Here is a 13,378-nt window from a genome sequence, read left to right on the forward strand (position 1 = left end):
GGAAATCGATGCGGCCCTCACAGAGCCCACGCTGATATCCGCCGGCCCCTCCCCGCGCACTCCCAGCATGCCTCGCTCAGGAGCGATGGGGCGGGTGCTCGCCGAGGTTATCCCCTGGTTAATGTGACATGTCTGTCTGCGACCTTGCCGCTTGTTAACTGCCCGGATTATTATTGTGATAATGTGGCAATTAAAAGGGGGGGGGGGCTTATGGTCAGAGAGATGGATGAGCGCAGATTACACGGCGGTGGAAATGCATTAAGGTGGCAATCCATTCTGACCCCCCCGCCCCCCCGCCCCGCTGTCCTCCTGCAGAGCTGCAGGTTATTACAGTCCATCCTCATTGATATCATCCCCAATCAATACCCTCTGCTGCCGTAAAAACCAGCGTAAATCAGCGCGCGGCGGATCGGACCGCGCGAGGGAAAATCAAAAGGCGGTGCCTAATGAGACGCCATAAGTCTGCAGGAAGTGTCCAGCGTCTTTATGGAGACGCCACTGCGGAGACATAATTTCATCTGCTGCTGAGAGACGAAACGTGAGCTGACAGCTGGAGACGGAAACAGAAGGGTCTAATGGACGCTAACGGTTCACGTGGACGGACACGGCGAGACGCTCGTTCACGCCGCGGACAGACGAGCAGGACGCTGAGAATTCCTTCACAAACTGTGGAACCTGAAGGGAGCACAGTTTAACGTTCGCACCTCGAATGAAAAATGAGTGAATCTGCAAACAATCACACATTAAACAGAATGTGTGTGTGTGCGTGTGTGCGTGTGTGTGTGTGTGTGTGTGTGTGTCTGTGTGTGTGTGTGTGTGTGTGTGTGTGCGTGTGTGTGTGTGTGTGTGTGTGTGTGTCAGTGTGTACTCAGTGATTTTTGACTGCAGCCTTTTTAAACATGTTCTGAAACTTTAATCTTCAGACTCACGTGAACGAAGAGAAACACTTTGTTTCACCGTCTTTGAGTCTGTTTGTGTTTGTTGTTGTTGTTGTTGTTTGTGTGTGTCTGCCTGACGTCAGTGGGCTTCCTGTAAAGCCCCGCTGAGCCGCCGTCATGTGCTTCCTCTGGTCCTGGATCATTTGATGGAGACTGATCTTCTCTGTCTTTGTGTCTTCTGCAGATTCTTCCTCAAGTTCTTCCTCAAGTGCAATCAGAACTGTCTGAAAAATGCAGGGAACCCTCGGGACATGCGGAGGTTCCAGGTAAGAGACACACGCACCTGGCACGGCGGGGACGGCGTCCACGCTCGCTTCCTGTCTGCCATCATTCGTCATGTGAAGCCTGGCGTGGCGTCGCTGTAAATGACCTGCAGCTGTCTCTGTGTGCAGGTGGTGGTTTCCACTACAGTCAACGTGGACGGGCACGTGTTGGCGGTGTCGGACAACATGTTCGTCCACAACAACTCCAAACATGGCCGCCGCGCCCGACGCCTGGACCCCTCTGAAGGTTAGACGTCGCTCAGGGTTCGGACTCATGGAGCGTCCCGGGTTTGATGGGGGGGCTGCTAAGGGTGGGGTTGAGTTAGGTTAGGTTTCCCATAATGCACCTGGATAGTGTCTTTCATTGGCGTCTCCCCGCCTGGTGGACGGCCTCACCTGCCGTTTGTAACCAGACTGCATGAGAGACATTTGCTGTCTCTGAGCCACAGAGGACAGAAGACACAGTCCAGTTGTTTAGTGTTTAACACGCTGAGCAGGGGGACAGTGGGACGGCGGGATGGCGGGACGGCAGCCCGTGTGAGAGCCTGCAGCTGCTGCCCGTGTTCCTGCTGGACGTCCTGCTCCGTCGGGAGGGGACGGCGAACAAACGCTCCGTTCTTCCACTGTCCACAGCGACCACATAAAGTTGACACGGTGAAACTGGACTCTGAGCGCAGCGGCAACGTTTCCTCTGAAGCCGTAAACTTTAATACCTCTCTGCCGTCCTGCTCCAATAAAAGCCGCGGTCTCACTGCGGCGCTTCCAGGAGCCGTGACATAAGTCTCTCGTTTGATTCGGCCTACGTGGAGTGCCAGGCGGGTGGGGCTTATCGTATCCCGCTCTGGGGTGTTCACAAAGTAACTGAATCGAGTCAGATTAACTTCTTCTCGCCCTCCCAGCATCCATCGTTCTGTCCTGTGTGGAAAGCCCCACCCGTCTGGCACCTACAGGAGGATAAAACAAACAGTTTGTTAAAACTATTTGACGCGCACCATAAGCAGGAGCAGATCAGCGAATCTCACTTCTAACTGCCCAAACCGCCTTTCCTTTAAACTGTGAGACTTTTATAGAAGTCCTCTGTTTGTTTTGTCATACTTGGAGCACCGGCTGGGTGGAGTTTATGATAGACAGGCATGCGATGAGCTGTCAGTCACCTGATCTCAGAAACGTCCTGCATCCGTCTCAAACAACCCTCACTTATTGTGTCATGGTTTCTGGTAAACTCCACCTGTCTGGCACGTCCAGAGAGTTAAAAGAAACCATAAAAGTAGTTTTAAATCCTGACCACTGAGATGTGACATCAGCGCGCCTCAGCCACCAAACTGAACCCTTTCCCTCGACTCACGTAAAAGTTTGAGGCCCTTCCAGGAGAGATGTTGTAACTGCGTCGCTTGTTTTAACCTACTTGGAATGCCAGGTGGGTGGAGCTTATCACAGCAGGACATTTGAAACTGTCAAGTCAGAGAGAAGTGGAAACACTTTTGTCTAAACTTCATGGCAATTCTGATTGATCCAGCGAGGTAGACACCACCCACCTGGGACATACAGAAGTGAAAAACAAGCCACGGGTCTGTTTGTCCTCCCACAGTTTCCCCCAACTTGTTTTTCAGTTTGAGGTTTTTCCAGGTTAGATAGTTCAACTGTTTAGCTTGTTTTATTCTACCTGGAACACCAGACGGGTGGGAACACCGTATTAAGGCATCCGATAAAATGTTAGTGATGAAAAAGTCGACTCTCACTGTGAGACACTTTTGTCTTAACTGGCAGACATTTGTCCCGTCTCTTAGCCGAACTCTTCCCACCCCTCTGGGACATGGAGCAGAGTAAAACAAACTTAAAACAGTCAGACTGTGTCCTCCTCTCAAACCACCTCACTCCTCTTCCCCCAAACTAAAGTTTGACACTTTTCCAGCAGAGATGGTGCAAGTTTTCCGCTCGTTTTATCCTGCTGGGAGCCCCAGACGGGTGGGTCTTACAGTATCAGGGCATCCGAGAGTATCAGACAAAAGTTTGAGCCACAGGAAAGTAGACTGAACCGACTTTACGCTTCTGCCTTCTTGACACTCATCATTTACTCTTATGAGGTAAGCCCCACCCTTCTGGGACGTCCAACAGAGCGAAACGAACCCTTAAAGCAGTTTGCCACCAGTCTCACTTCAAACAGCTGTCGTGTGTTCCCTCTTCCACCTCCCAAACGACTGCCTCTGCAGTTTCCCTCGACTTGTTTTAGAGTTTTGAGGCTGTTCCAGGAGCAGATGATGTAACTGTCTCGTTAGGTTTAACCTACTTGCAGCACCAGGCGGGTGGTGTTTATCACACCGGGGTATTTCAGACAGGATAAGGTTGTTGATCAAAGAAAAGCAGAGTGAGCTGACCTCCTGTGATTTCTTCAGCTTTTTTATCTCTTCCTGTGCCGTTTGTGCGGCACACCCCACCCGTCTGGCACGTCCAGAGGGATGAAACAAACGCTATTTGACACCGATGTGTCATTCACCGGGCTGAGGCGCTCTTGTTTCTCACCTGTGTGACAAAACTCAGCGCTTAAACATTCACGTACAGAAGCGCGCCGGCTCTGCGGGGCCTGTACGGTGTCCTGCAGGGGCCAAACGGGGTCTGCTGTTTACAGACAGTCCTGTTGTCCTTCCGCAGAGGAGCGCCGGCGGCCTTTCATCTCGTCCAGACTGGGATGTTTTTAGAGCCGATAAAAGCTCCAACATCTGCTCCTGCCTTTGTCCCCAACCTCAACCCCCCCGACTCCTCGGTAAAACTTTCCACCGCCTGCTCCTCGCCTTTGTGCTCTATTCTTTTGATTGGAAGGCCCCCCAGCAGCAGCAGCACCCCCTCCTCCTCTCAGGCCCGCTGCCCTGTTTGTTTACTGCTGTGACAAAAGGAGGAAATTAATAAGCAGATGACAATCGACACTCAGAGCTGAACAGCCTCGACCTTCTGCTGCTGCTCCTGATTTCATCTGGAGGGGGGGGGCAAGGGTCCTGAAGTTTCGAGACAAAAAAAAAGTCCAGTATTCAGACTTCTTGTTTCCAGAGCACAAATGAAACGGTCTCAGATCTGGACCAGGACACAGAGTGAGCTCCTCTGAATGTGCTCCTGCTCAGAGAACAATGGCTGAGAGGGAGCAGTGCTGCTCACAGCTGGTCTCTGCCATGAAGACTCTGAGCCGTCTTCGTCGATCAGGTCGGAGTGAACTGAAGGAAACTCTGACTGGAATCAAATCATCCTCGCAGTAAAAGGCTCTCGCTCCGGGAAAAGGTTGTAAACCTGCGGAGCTCTGAGTCCGTCCGCCTGTCTGACTCTGTGGACTCTGTCCGGGCTGCAGTCTCGTCTTCTCGGAGACGCTGCTGATGTGCAGCTGCTTATTGATCTCTGAGGAAAAACCGATCACTTTGCGTGTATGAGTGGAGGCCTGACGGGCTGCCGGTGATCCGTCCTGCATGAAGGACAGTGTGACTGAGAGCTTTGTTAAACCTTTGTTCTGAAAGTCTGAGGGGTCAGCGTGTGTTTGAGGTCAAAGGTCGAAGCAGGTCATGTGATCTGTCAGCTGAACCTGAAACAAACTGCTGGAACTGGAGCTGTTAGCTGTTAGCTGTTAGCTGTTAGCTGTTAGCTCAGCTCAGCAGATAAGAGCTGAAAGATTCATGCTTCAGATCGACCTCTGCTGACCTTTCACTCAGCTGTTAGCCGTTAGCTGTTAGCCGTTAGCCTCCTCTGGCTGACTGTCTCCGTCCCTCTGTGTTTCTAACCGTGTCACTGGCCTGTGTTTCCGAAGCAGCCACGCCCTGCATCAAAGCCATCAGCCCGAGCGAGGGCTGGACGACCGGCGGGGCCACCGTCATCCTCATCGGGGACAACTTCTTCGACGGCCTGCAGGTGGTCTTCGGCACCATGCTGGTCTGGAGCGAGGTGAGACTCAGGAATGGTTCAGAGTTCATTTCAGGTGTTGTTCAGGTGTGACCTGCAGCGTTTGCACTGAATTCATCAGAAGAATCAAACAGACGCAGTTTCACAGAGAGTCTGAGAGCAGCTGCAGGTGACGAGCATCATGTTCTCCATCTTCATCACACGCACACACACACACACACACACACACACACACACACACACACACACACACACACACACACACACACACACACACACACACACGCGCGCACACACGCACACACACACTCGTAGAAACACCTGCATGTGTATCTGTAGCCGTGACGCTCCTCCAGCTCTGCGTGGCCCCAATAATATGCAGATTGGGTGCGTGTGGAGGTGCAGGAGGAGCTGCGCATACGGCACGCCATGAAATATTGAAGCGGGTCCAGAAGAGCAGAACACCTGGCGGGGAAGGAGGAAGGAGGCGCGAGGCAGGCAGATATACCTCCACATCACACGCCGCTGACGGAGCGCCTCGCTTTGATCAGCGGCGTCTGGCGGCGAGCAGACGGACTCCAGAGCCCAGACTGAACGCAGACGGCAGGCTGACCCAGATCAGGAAGACGGTCCGACTGTTTTCCACCCGAAGTTTGTTCCAGAAGGAAAATGTCAGAGTAAGATGTTCCACAGGAACACCTGGACGGGCCGCCTGATGTCACAGCTCACCTGTTGGCTTTGAGAAACGACTGAAGGCGTAAATGTTAGAAGGAGCCGAGGCGCCGTTTGAGCGCTGAGAGCTTCAGTTTTTAACTGTCTGTCCAAATGTCTTCAGAGAGGACGCTGAAGGTTTGGTCACAGGACGCCTCGTGCACTTAGAAAAGGTCTCACCTGGATGTCACGATGCAGTGTTTAAAGCTGATCAGAGATCAGCTGTGTCTGATCAATAACACGTCTCCTTAATGAACAGGAAGATTCTGATGTGGCCGTCTGTCCTCTGTCTGCTCTCACGCTGTCTGTCTGTCTGTCTGTCTGTCTGTCTGTCTGTCTGTCTGTCTGTCTGTCTGTCTGTCTGTGTGCGTTTGTTTCATCCTCCAGCTCATCACCCCTCACGCCATCCGGGTCCAGACTCCCCCTCGTCACATCCCCGGGGTTGTGGAGGTCACGCTGTCCTACAAATCCAAACAGTTCTGCAAAGGAGCGCCGGGACGCTTCGTCTACACTGGTAAGACCCACCAACACCGTCAGCTGACATCTGATGGTCCGTCGGTCCTCACCAGAGGGACAAACTGAAACTCTGTCTCTGATTTGTCTCTGTCTGAAACTCTGTCTTTGACTTGTCTGAAACTCTGTCCTCTGCCTGTTGGACGGTGTTCCTCTGCTGTGTTCGTCTCCTCTGCGTCACGTCAGCCAAGTTAAAGCTGAGATCAGCTGTTTGGTTTCTGATGACGAGCCATAAACGGTTGAATCGATCTGCCGTTCTTCGTCGCTTGTCGTCGTGGTCTTGGACACCGCTCTGCTCGGGTTTTTAAAGACGTACTGATCACAGATCAGACTCTGAGATCTCGTTCATCACTGGTCAGTAATCCCACATTAAAGTGAAAGTTTCTGAGTGCAGAGAGAAAACGAATCTTTCCTGAAGGAAAATGATGATATTCAGTGATTGTTTCAGGGTTTGTTAGTTAAGTGTCCTCTGAAAGCTCTGAGCTCCAGTCTGTCCCTCGCATGTCCCGCACATGTCCATCGTTTAGACACACATTCTGATTTTTGGGTCTTTGGAAACTTTCCTGTAGAATCTGAAGTTTTGTGAGGTTGAACAAACATGTTTGAACAGATTCATAATGTCGGTCCAGATCTCTCTGGGCCTGAGGACTCTGGGCCTGAGGACTCTGGACCTGAGGACTCTGGACCTGAGGACTCTGGGCTTGAGGACTCTGGTCTTGAGGACTCTGGGCCTGAGGACTCTGGGCCTGAGGACTCTGGACCTGAGGACTCTGGGCCTGAGGACTCTGGACCTGAGGACTCTGGGCTTGAGGACTCTGGGCCTGAGGACTCTGGTCTTGAGGACTCTGGTCTTGAGGACTCTGGGCCTGAGGACTCTGGACCTGAGGACTCTGGCCTTGAGGACTCTGGGCCTGAGGACTCTGACCTTGAGGACCCTGGCCTTGAGGACTCTGGGCCTGAGGACTCTGGACCTGAGGACTCTGGCCTTGAGGACTCTGGGCCTGAGGACTCTGGACCTGAGGACTCTGACCTTGAGGACCCTGGCTTTGAGGACCGGCTCTGAGTGAAGGTTTTAAGGATTCTGGACTTGAGGATCAGGATCAGACTGAAGGTGAACTAAACATCTTGCTGCTGCGTCTCTGCTGTCCTCCCGTCCTTCAGACTCATTGTCTGCTGTCCACAGGTAAACGTCCACGTGTCTCCTGGTATCTCCCTTAAATCGGTGCTTTTACTGTCCGATTATTCCGTCAGAATATCCAGATGTCATTCAAAGTAGCAGAAAGGTCAGATGGAGGCTGTTTAGTGCGATAAGTAAATGTCATGAAGCGTGTTCAGGCTTTCTGTTTAACACCAGTTTATCGCCGCTTCCTTCCTTTGGCTCCGTCTTTGTTGGAGGCGCCGCCTCCACCGATGGCGGCGGCGCAAGGCTGAGGAGGGACGAGACGGACGCTCACAATGGACGCTCCGGCCACCGCCGCCTCCTTTTGCAATGCTAATCTGTGATTCCATTTCCAGATAGACGGACGCGAGCTGCCGGCGCTGCCTTTATGTGGACGTGTGCATAATAGAGCTGTTGTTATCTCAGCGTCCATTAGAGTGTGTCCTCCTCAGAAACACGCTGGACGGACCAACCCAACATGCTTTCATCCAATTCACACAGGGCTCAGCGTGTTTTAGGGCCAAACCACAAAACCTCTGATCAGATGACAGACAGAAGAAATCAAAATGAAAGCATGAGCGAAGCTTCAGGTGCTGTCAGACATCCGTCACACCGTGGACAGCTGGAAACACGGAAACTCCACTGAAAGGTGGGAAAAGAGTTTCAGCCAGTGAAGCTGAAACAAATAAGAACCAGACGAATAAAACACTCTAATGAATCTTCCTTTGTAGTTTTAATACATTTGTCCTTCCAGGCTTCCGTCACTTTGCTTTCTCATCAGCTCAGTATAGGTGTTGACTTTAATTACCGAGTGGTCAGTGAACGTCTCACCTCATTAATGCTTACAGTCTGTGTCTTAATCTCTCTTCTGTCGCGCCGTTCCTGTTGGAACAAAGTGCCTTAAAGAACCGAGCAGCCTCTTCTATAAACGCCGTCAGCAGCAGAATCCGGTGAAATCTGCTTCCTGGTCCTTTAGAAATCTGGACTCGGTCTGTCAGCGCACAGATTCCACAAATCCAGTGAAGGAACGTGAACATCTGACTTCAGTTTGATTGATAGGAAACAACAAAACCGCGTGTCCCTGAAGGCATCGTGAGGCTGAACCCCGACAGGTGGCTGCATCATAATGTCGCACAGTTTCTTGTAATTCTCCCAAGTCTTCTCCCGCTCCTCCTGCCAGAGAGGCGGCCATATTGTGCGCACACGTCGCCAGTTCATCTGATTTAAACATCCATATTTTAAGAGCGGGACGCGGCGGTGTGCGTTTCCAGAGCACGCTCGCCGTGCCAGCAGCGCGTCGTTCATGAATGTGAAATGAGCCGAGCGTTTAAACCCTGAGCGGGCGAGCTGTGGATGATTGAAGAGCACGCTGATGTCATTTCCTTCAGGAGGCTGAAGCGTTTCTTCTCCCTGGAAGCAGAAACAAACAGCGATGCACATCAGCGCTTCACAAACGGCATCCAGGAACAAACATGGCTGCCAGTCAGTGCGCAGCAGGAGGGCCTGGTTTTATTAAAACGCTTTGTTTAAACTGAAGTTTGGTCTCTGCTGTCGTCTCAGACGTCTCCTTCTGTCTTTTCTCTGACGGCGTCCATTAGAGTTTTTATAAAATAAAACGATGTTTGTGTTGGAACCAACAAGCCGTTTGAGGCCGTTTCAGCAAAATGTCTCCCCTTAAAGGAGCAGTGTGGAGGTTTTAGTGCCATCTAGTGAGCCGCTGTTTGGTTTGTCCCCTCTGGGCTGCTGTAGAAACACGGAGGTGACACATGGTGGACTCCTTCTGCAGACATGAGGAGCTCATTCTAAGGAGGTGCTCTGATATTTGTCACTGAAGGAGCTCGTAGGAGGTTCCACTGGTCTTTGTGCCGGTTCTGGGCGTGCTCTGACTCCTCTAAGTCTGTCTCCTCCTCCTCCTCCTCCTCTGACTCTCCCCTCTATCTCCTCTGGAGTGACGAGGAGTCAGATCTGAGCGTTCTCCCAGAATTCCTTGCTCTCTTCCTCTGCGTAGCTTAAAGCAACTTGAGGATTTGATCCTTCGGCTCGGCTCTGAATCGCTCAGCAGAATGACAAGAAGGCAGCGGGGAGCGAGGAGAGAGGAGTGAGGAGCGAGGAGAGGGGAGAGAGGAGAGGGGAGAGGGGAGCGAGGAGAGGGGAGCAAGGAGAGAGGAGAGGGGAGAGAGGAGAGAGGAGAGGGGAGAGAGGAGAGAGGAGAGGGGAGCGAGGGGAGCGAGGAGAGGGGAGAGGGGAGTGAGGAGAGAGGAGAGGGGAGAGAGGAGAGAGGAGAGGGGAGCGAGGAGAGAGGAGTGAGGAGCGAGGAGAGGGGAGAGAGGAGAGGGGAGCGAGGAGAGGGGAGCAAGGAGAGAGGAGAGGGGAGAGAGGAGAGGGGAGAGAGGAGAGAGGAGAGGGGAGAGAGGAGAGAGGAGAGGGGAGCGAGGAGAGGGGAGAGGGGAGTGAGGAGAGAGGAGAGGGGAGAGAGGAGAGGGGAGAGGGGAGCGAGGAGAGGGGAGCAAGGAGAGAGGAGAGGGGAGAGAGGAGAGAGGAGAGGGGAGCGAGGAGAGGGGAGAGGGGAGTGAGGAGAGGGGAGAGAGGAGAGAGGAGAGGGGAGCGAGGAGAGGAGTGAGGAGAGAGGAGTGAGGAGCGAGGAGAGGGGAGCGAGGAGAGGGGAGTGAGGAGAGGGGAGAGAGGAGAGGGGAGAGAGGAGCGAGGAGAGGGGAGAGAGGAGAGGGGAGCGAGGAGAGGGGAGAGGAGAGGGGAGCGAGGAGAGGGGAGAGGGGAGCGAGGAGAGGGGAGCAAGGAGAGAGGAGAGGGGAGCGAGGAGAGGGGAGAGGGGAGTGAGGAGAGGGGAGAGGGGAGCGAGGAGAGGGGAGAGGGGAGCGAGGAGAGGGGAGCAAGGAGAGAGGAGAGGGGAGAGAGGAGCGAGGAGAGGGGAGAGGGGAGCGAGGAGAGGGGAGCGAGGAGAGGGGAGTGAGGAGAGAGGAGAGGGGAGAGAAGAGAGGGGAGTGAGGAGAGAGGAGAGGGGAGCGAGGAGTGAGAGGTGAGGAGTTTTGTTCTGCGGGTTTGTAGTTTTTTCTGTAGGTAGTTTTTTTCTGAAGGTTTGTCGTTTTTTCTGCAGGTTTGTCGTTTTTTCTGCAGGTTTGTAGTTTTTTTCTGCAGGTTTGTAGTTTTTTCTGTAGGTAGTTTTTTTCTGAAGGTTTGTCGTTTTTTCTGCAGGTTTGTCGTTTTTTCTGAAGGTTTGTTGTTTTTTCTGCAGGTTTGTCGTTTTTTCTGCAGGTTTGTCGTTTTTTTTCTGCAGGTTTGTCGTTTTTTTCTGCAGGTTTGTAGTTTTTTCTGCAGGTTTGTAGTTTTTTCTGTAGGTATTTTTTTTTCTGCAGGTTTGTAGTTTTTTCTGCAGGTTTGTCATTTTTTTCTGCAGGTTTGTAGTTTTTTCTGCAGGTTTGTAGTTTTTTCTGCAGGTTTGTCGTTTTTTCTGCAGGTTTGTCGTTTTTTTTCTGCAGGTTTGTAGTTTTTTTTCTGCAAGTTTGTAGTTTTTTCTGTAGGTAGTTTTTTTCTGAAGGTTTGTAGTTTTTTCTGCAGGTTTGTCGTTTTTTCTGCAGGTTTGTCGTTTTTTTCTGCAGGTTTGTCGTTTTTTTCTGCAGGTTTGTAGTTTTTTCTGCAGGTTTGTAGTTTTTTTCTGCAGGTTTGTAGTTTTTTCTGCAGGTTTGTAGTTTTTTTTCTGCAGGTTTGATTTGTAGTTTTTCTCGATAGTTTTTTTGGCCCTGCAGGTTCCATCCCCTCCCCTCAGCGGTGCTGCTGGGTCCGGCCTCACAGCTTGTAATGCACAGATCAATGCGGCCTGCGGGGGGGAGGAGGGGGAGGGCGGGTGAGGGGGTGATGCTGTGGGATCGATGGGTGCTGAGTTATTGCGGCGCTCGGCCACTGATTTTTAGAGAGCTGTGTTTTCCCAGGAAAGTCAATACCTCCAGGCTCCTCTCATTAATTTCAACCCCCTCCACCCCCCAACACCTCCCCCTCCTCCTGCAGCTGCACCAGGGGATCTGCAGCCCCACAGAGGGAGAACAGGGAGGAGGAGGGGGTGCTGGAGGGAGGGGGAAGAGCAGGTGGAGGGTGGGGAGGAGAGTGGAGAGAGAAACTGAGACGAAGGAAGTCAGAGATTTTGAGAGGAGAGATGGAGGGGGAGGAGGAGGAGGAGAGAGAGGAGAGCTGAGATGAAGTCAGATTGGGGAGAAAGGAAGAGGAGGGTGGAGGTGGTGGGGATGAAGAGGAGGCGGAGAAAGGAAGGAGCCAATGAATGAATAAAAGAAGTGTTGTGAGGAAAGAAGATGTGATTCAGATGGAGGGAAGCATCGATCGCTGATATGGAGATGGTGTTCGCAGCAGCTGATTGATGTGGACGCGTCACACAGTGGAGCCACGCAGAGCGCCTCCGTCTCAGGGCGTAGCTGCTCCGCCCGGCTCCACGGGACAACCCGGTCCTGATGCACTGATGTGTGTGGGGGGGTCGCCCTCGAGAGGTCCCCTCTGGCAGGCCTCGACATGCCTGAACCCCCCCGGCCCGCTGGGAGCAGGTGTGGCCGACCTGTGTGCTCGAGAGCAAAGATGGACGACGTAGATGTCCAAAAGAGAGGACAGCTGAGCTCATCATAGATCCGATCTGATCCCAGTCAGACCACCATGGTGCTGGACTGGTCTGGCTCATGTGGATGTGGGCCAAGGCGGACCCAGAGTGAACTTAGAGCCCTCTCCCCCGCCCTCCCTCCCCTATCCCTCCCTCCCCTATCCCTCCCTCCCTCCCTCTCTCTCCCTCTCTGCCACCCCCCCCCCCCCCCCATCCACTCGTTGCTGCTCTCTCATTGGCTGACTTGTGAGTGTTAATTGTTTTAATGATGTGTGTGGGGCTGGTTCAGGATCAGTTTGTACCTGCAGAAAGAGCGAGTGCAGGGTCGTCTGTGAAGGTGAGTCCTGACGTGTGTTTGCTCTCGCGCTCAGACAGGTGATTTATTTGTCTCTTTGTTCGTCCTTTGATGTGATTTAAAGGACGTCTGATGGTTTTGTCAGCCAGTCACAGACAGTCACACCTGTCACACCTGTCTCTCAGACCATAGTCACACCTGTCACACCTGTCCCTCAGACCAGTCACACCTGTCCCTCAGACCACAGTCACACCTGTCTCTCAGACCATAGTCACACCTGTCACACCTGTCCCTCAGACCACAGTCACACCTGTCCTTCAGACCACAGTCACACCTGTCCCTCAGACCACAGTCACACCTGTCACACCTGTCCCTCAGACCACAGTCACACCTGTCCCTCAGACCACAGTCACACCTGTCCTTCAGACCACAGTCACACCTGTCCCTCAGACCACAGTCACACCTGTCACACCTCTCCCTCAGACCACAGTCACACCTGTCCCTCAGACCACAGTCACACCTGTGTTCTTTCTGACACTCAGAGCTTCAGTTTCACACAACACGTCAAACTGTCGGCAGCAGAGAGGAGAGAAACTCAAAGCCAGACACTTGATCAATCAGAGGAGTCACTAACACCCTCCTCACCCCTCGTCCTCCCCAGGGCCTCCCCCCTCCCCCTGCCCCCCCACTGCTGCTGCTGCAATCGATGCTCATAGAAATTTCATGAACTTTAAACTGTGATTGACAGGCAGCTCGGCCTGTAAAGAGAGTGTGAGTGGTGGAGGTTAGGTTTCAGAGGTGGGGGGCATGGGGGGGGTGCATAAAGTCCAGGTTCACTGCAACAACAACAACAACAGTACAGTTTGTGATGAATGAGATTGATCTGCAGATTAAGATGAAGTCTGTCCTTTAATTATCAGAACTTTAATATATTTAATTTGTTTGTTTGCAGCTGACAGAGACAGACGACTGTCTCTGTCTCTTTACTCCCTCGTTTGTGATCGTCAG

The 13,378-nt window shown here is 52.6% G+C and overlaps 2 protein-coding genes across 4 annotated transcripts in view; one reads left to right on the plus strand and one right to left on the minus strand.

The window, feature by feature from the left end:
* canx (calnexin) overlaps nucleotides 1–13,378 on the minus strand; it is a 283,863-nt gene that overhangs the window by 218,183 nt on the left and 52,302 nt on the right. The gene's annotated exons all lie outside the window — the stretch shown is intronic.
* The window catches only part of LOC139331126 (transcription factor COE3-like), a 100,077-nt gene that overhangs the window by 66,187 nt on the left and 20,512 nt on the right, over nucleotides 1–13,378 (plus strand). For 2 of the 3 annotated variants that reach the window (XM_070962461.1, XM_070962459.1), the window contains exons 7-10: nucleotides 1,123–1,204; nucleotides 1,331–1,448; nucleotides 4,986–5,119; nucleotides 6,176–6,302. In XM_070962461.1, coding sequence (XP_070818562.1) covers nucleotides 1,123–1,204; nucleotides 1,331–1,448; nucleotides 4,986–5,119; nucleotides 6,176–6,302 — 461 coding nt within the window. The remainder of the gene's footprint in view (nucleotides 1–1,122; nucleotides 1,205–1,330; nucleotides 1,449–4,985; nucleotides 5,120–6,175; nucleotides 6,303–13,378) is intronic. The other variant, XM_070962460.1, reaches the window with a different exon arrangement.

Source organism: Chaetodon trifascialis, chromosome 5, assembly GCF_039877785.1.
Source record: "Chaetodon trifascialis isolate fChaTrf1 chromosome 5, fChaTrf1.hap1, whole genome shotgun sequence".
Lineage (NCBI taxonomy): Eukaryota > Metazoa > Chordata > Actinopteri > Chaetodontiformes > Chaetodontidae > Chaetodon > Chaetodon trifascialis.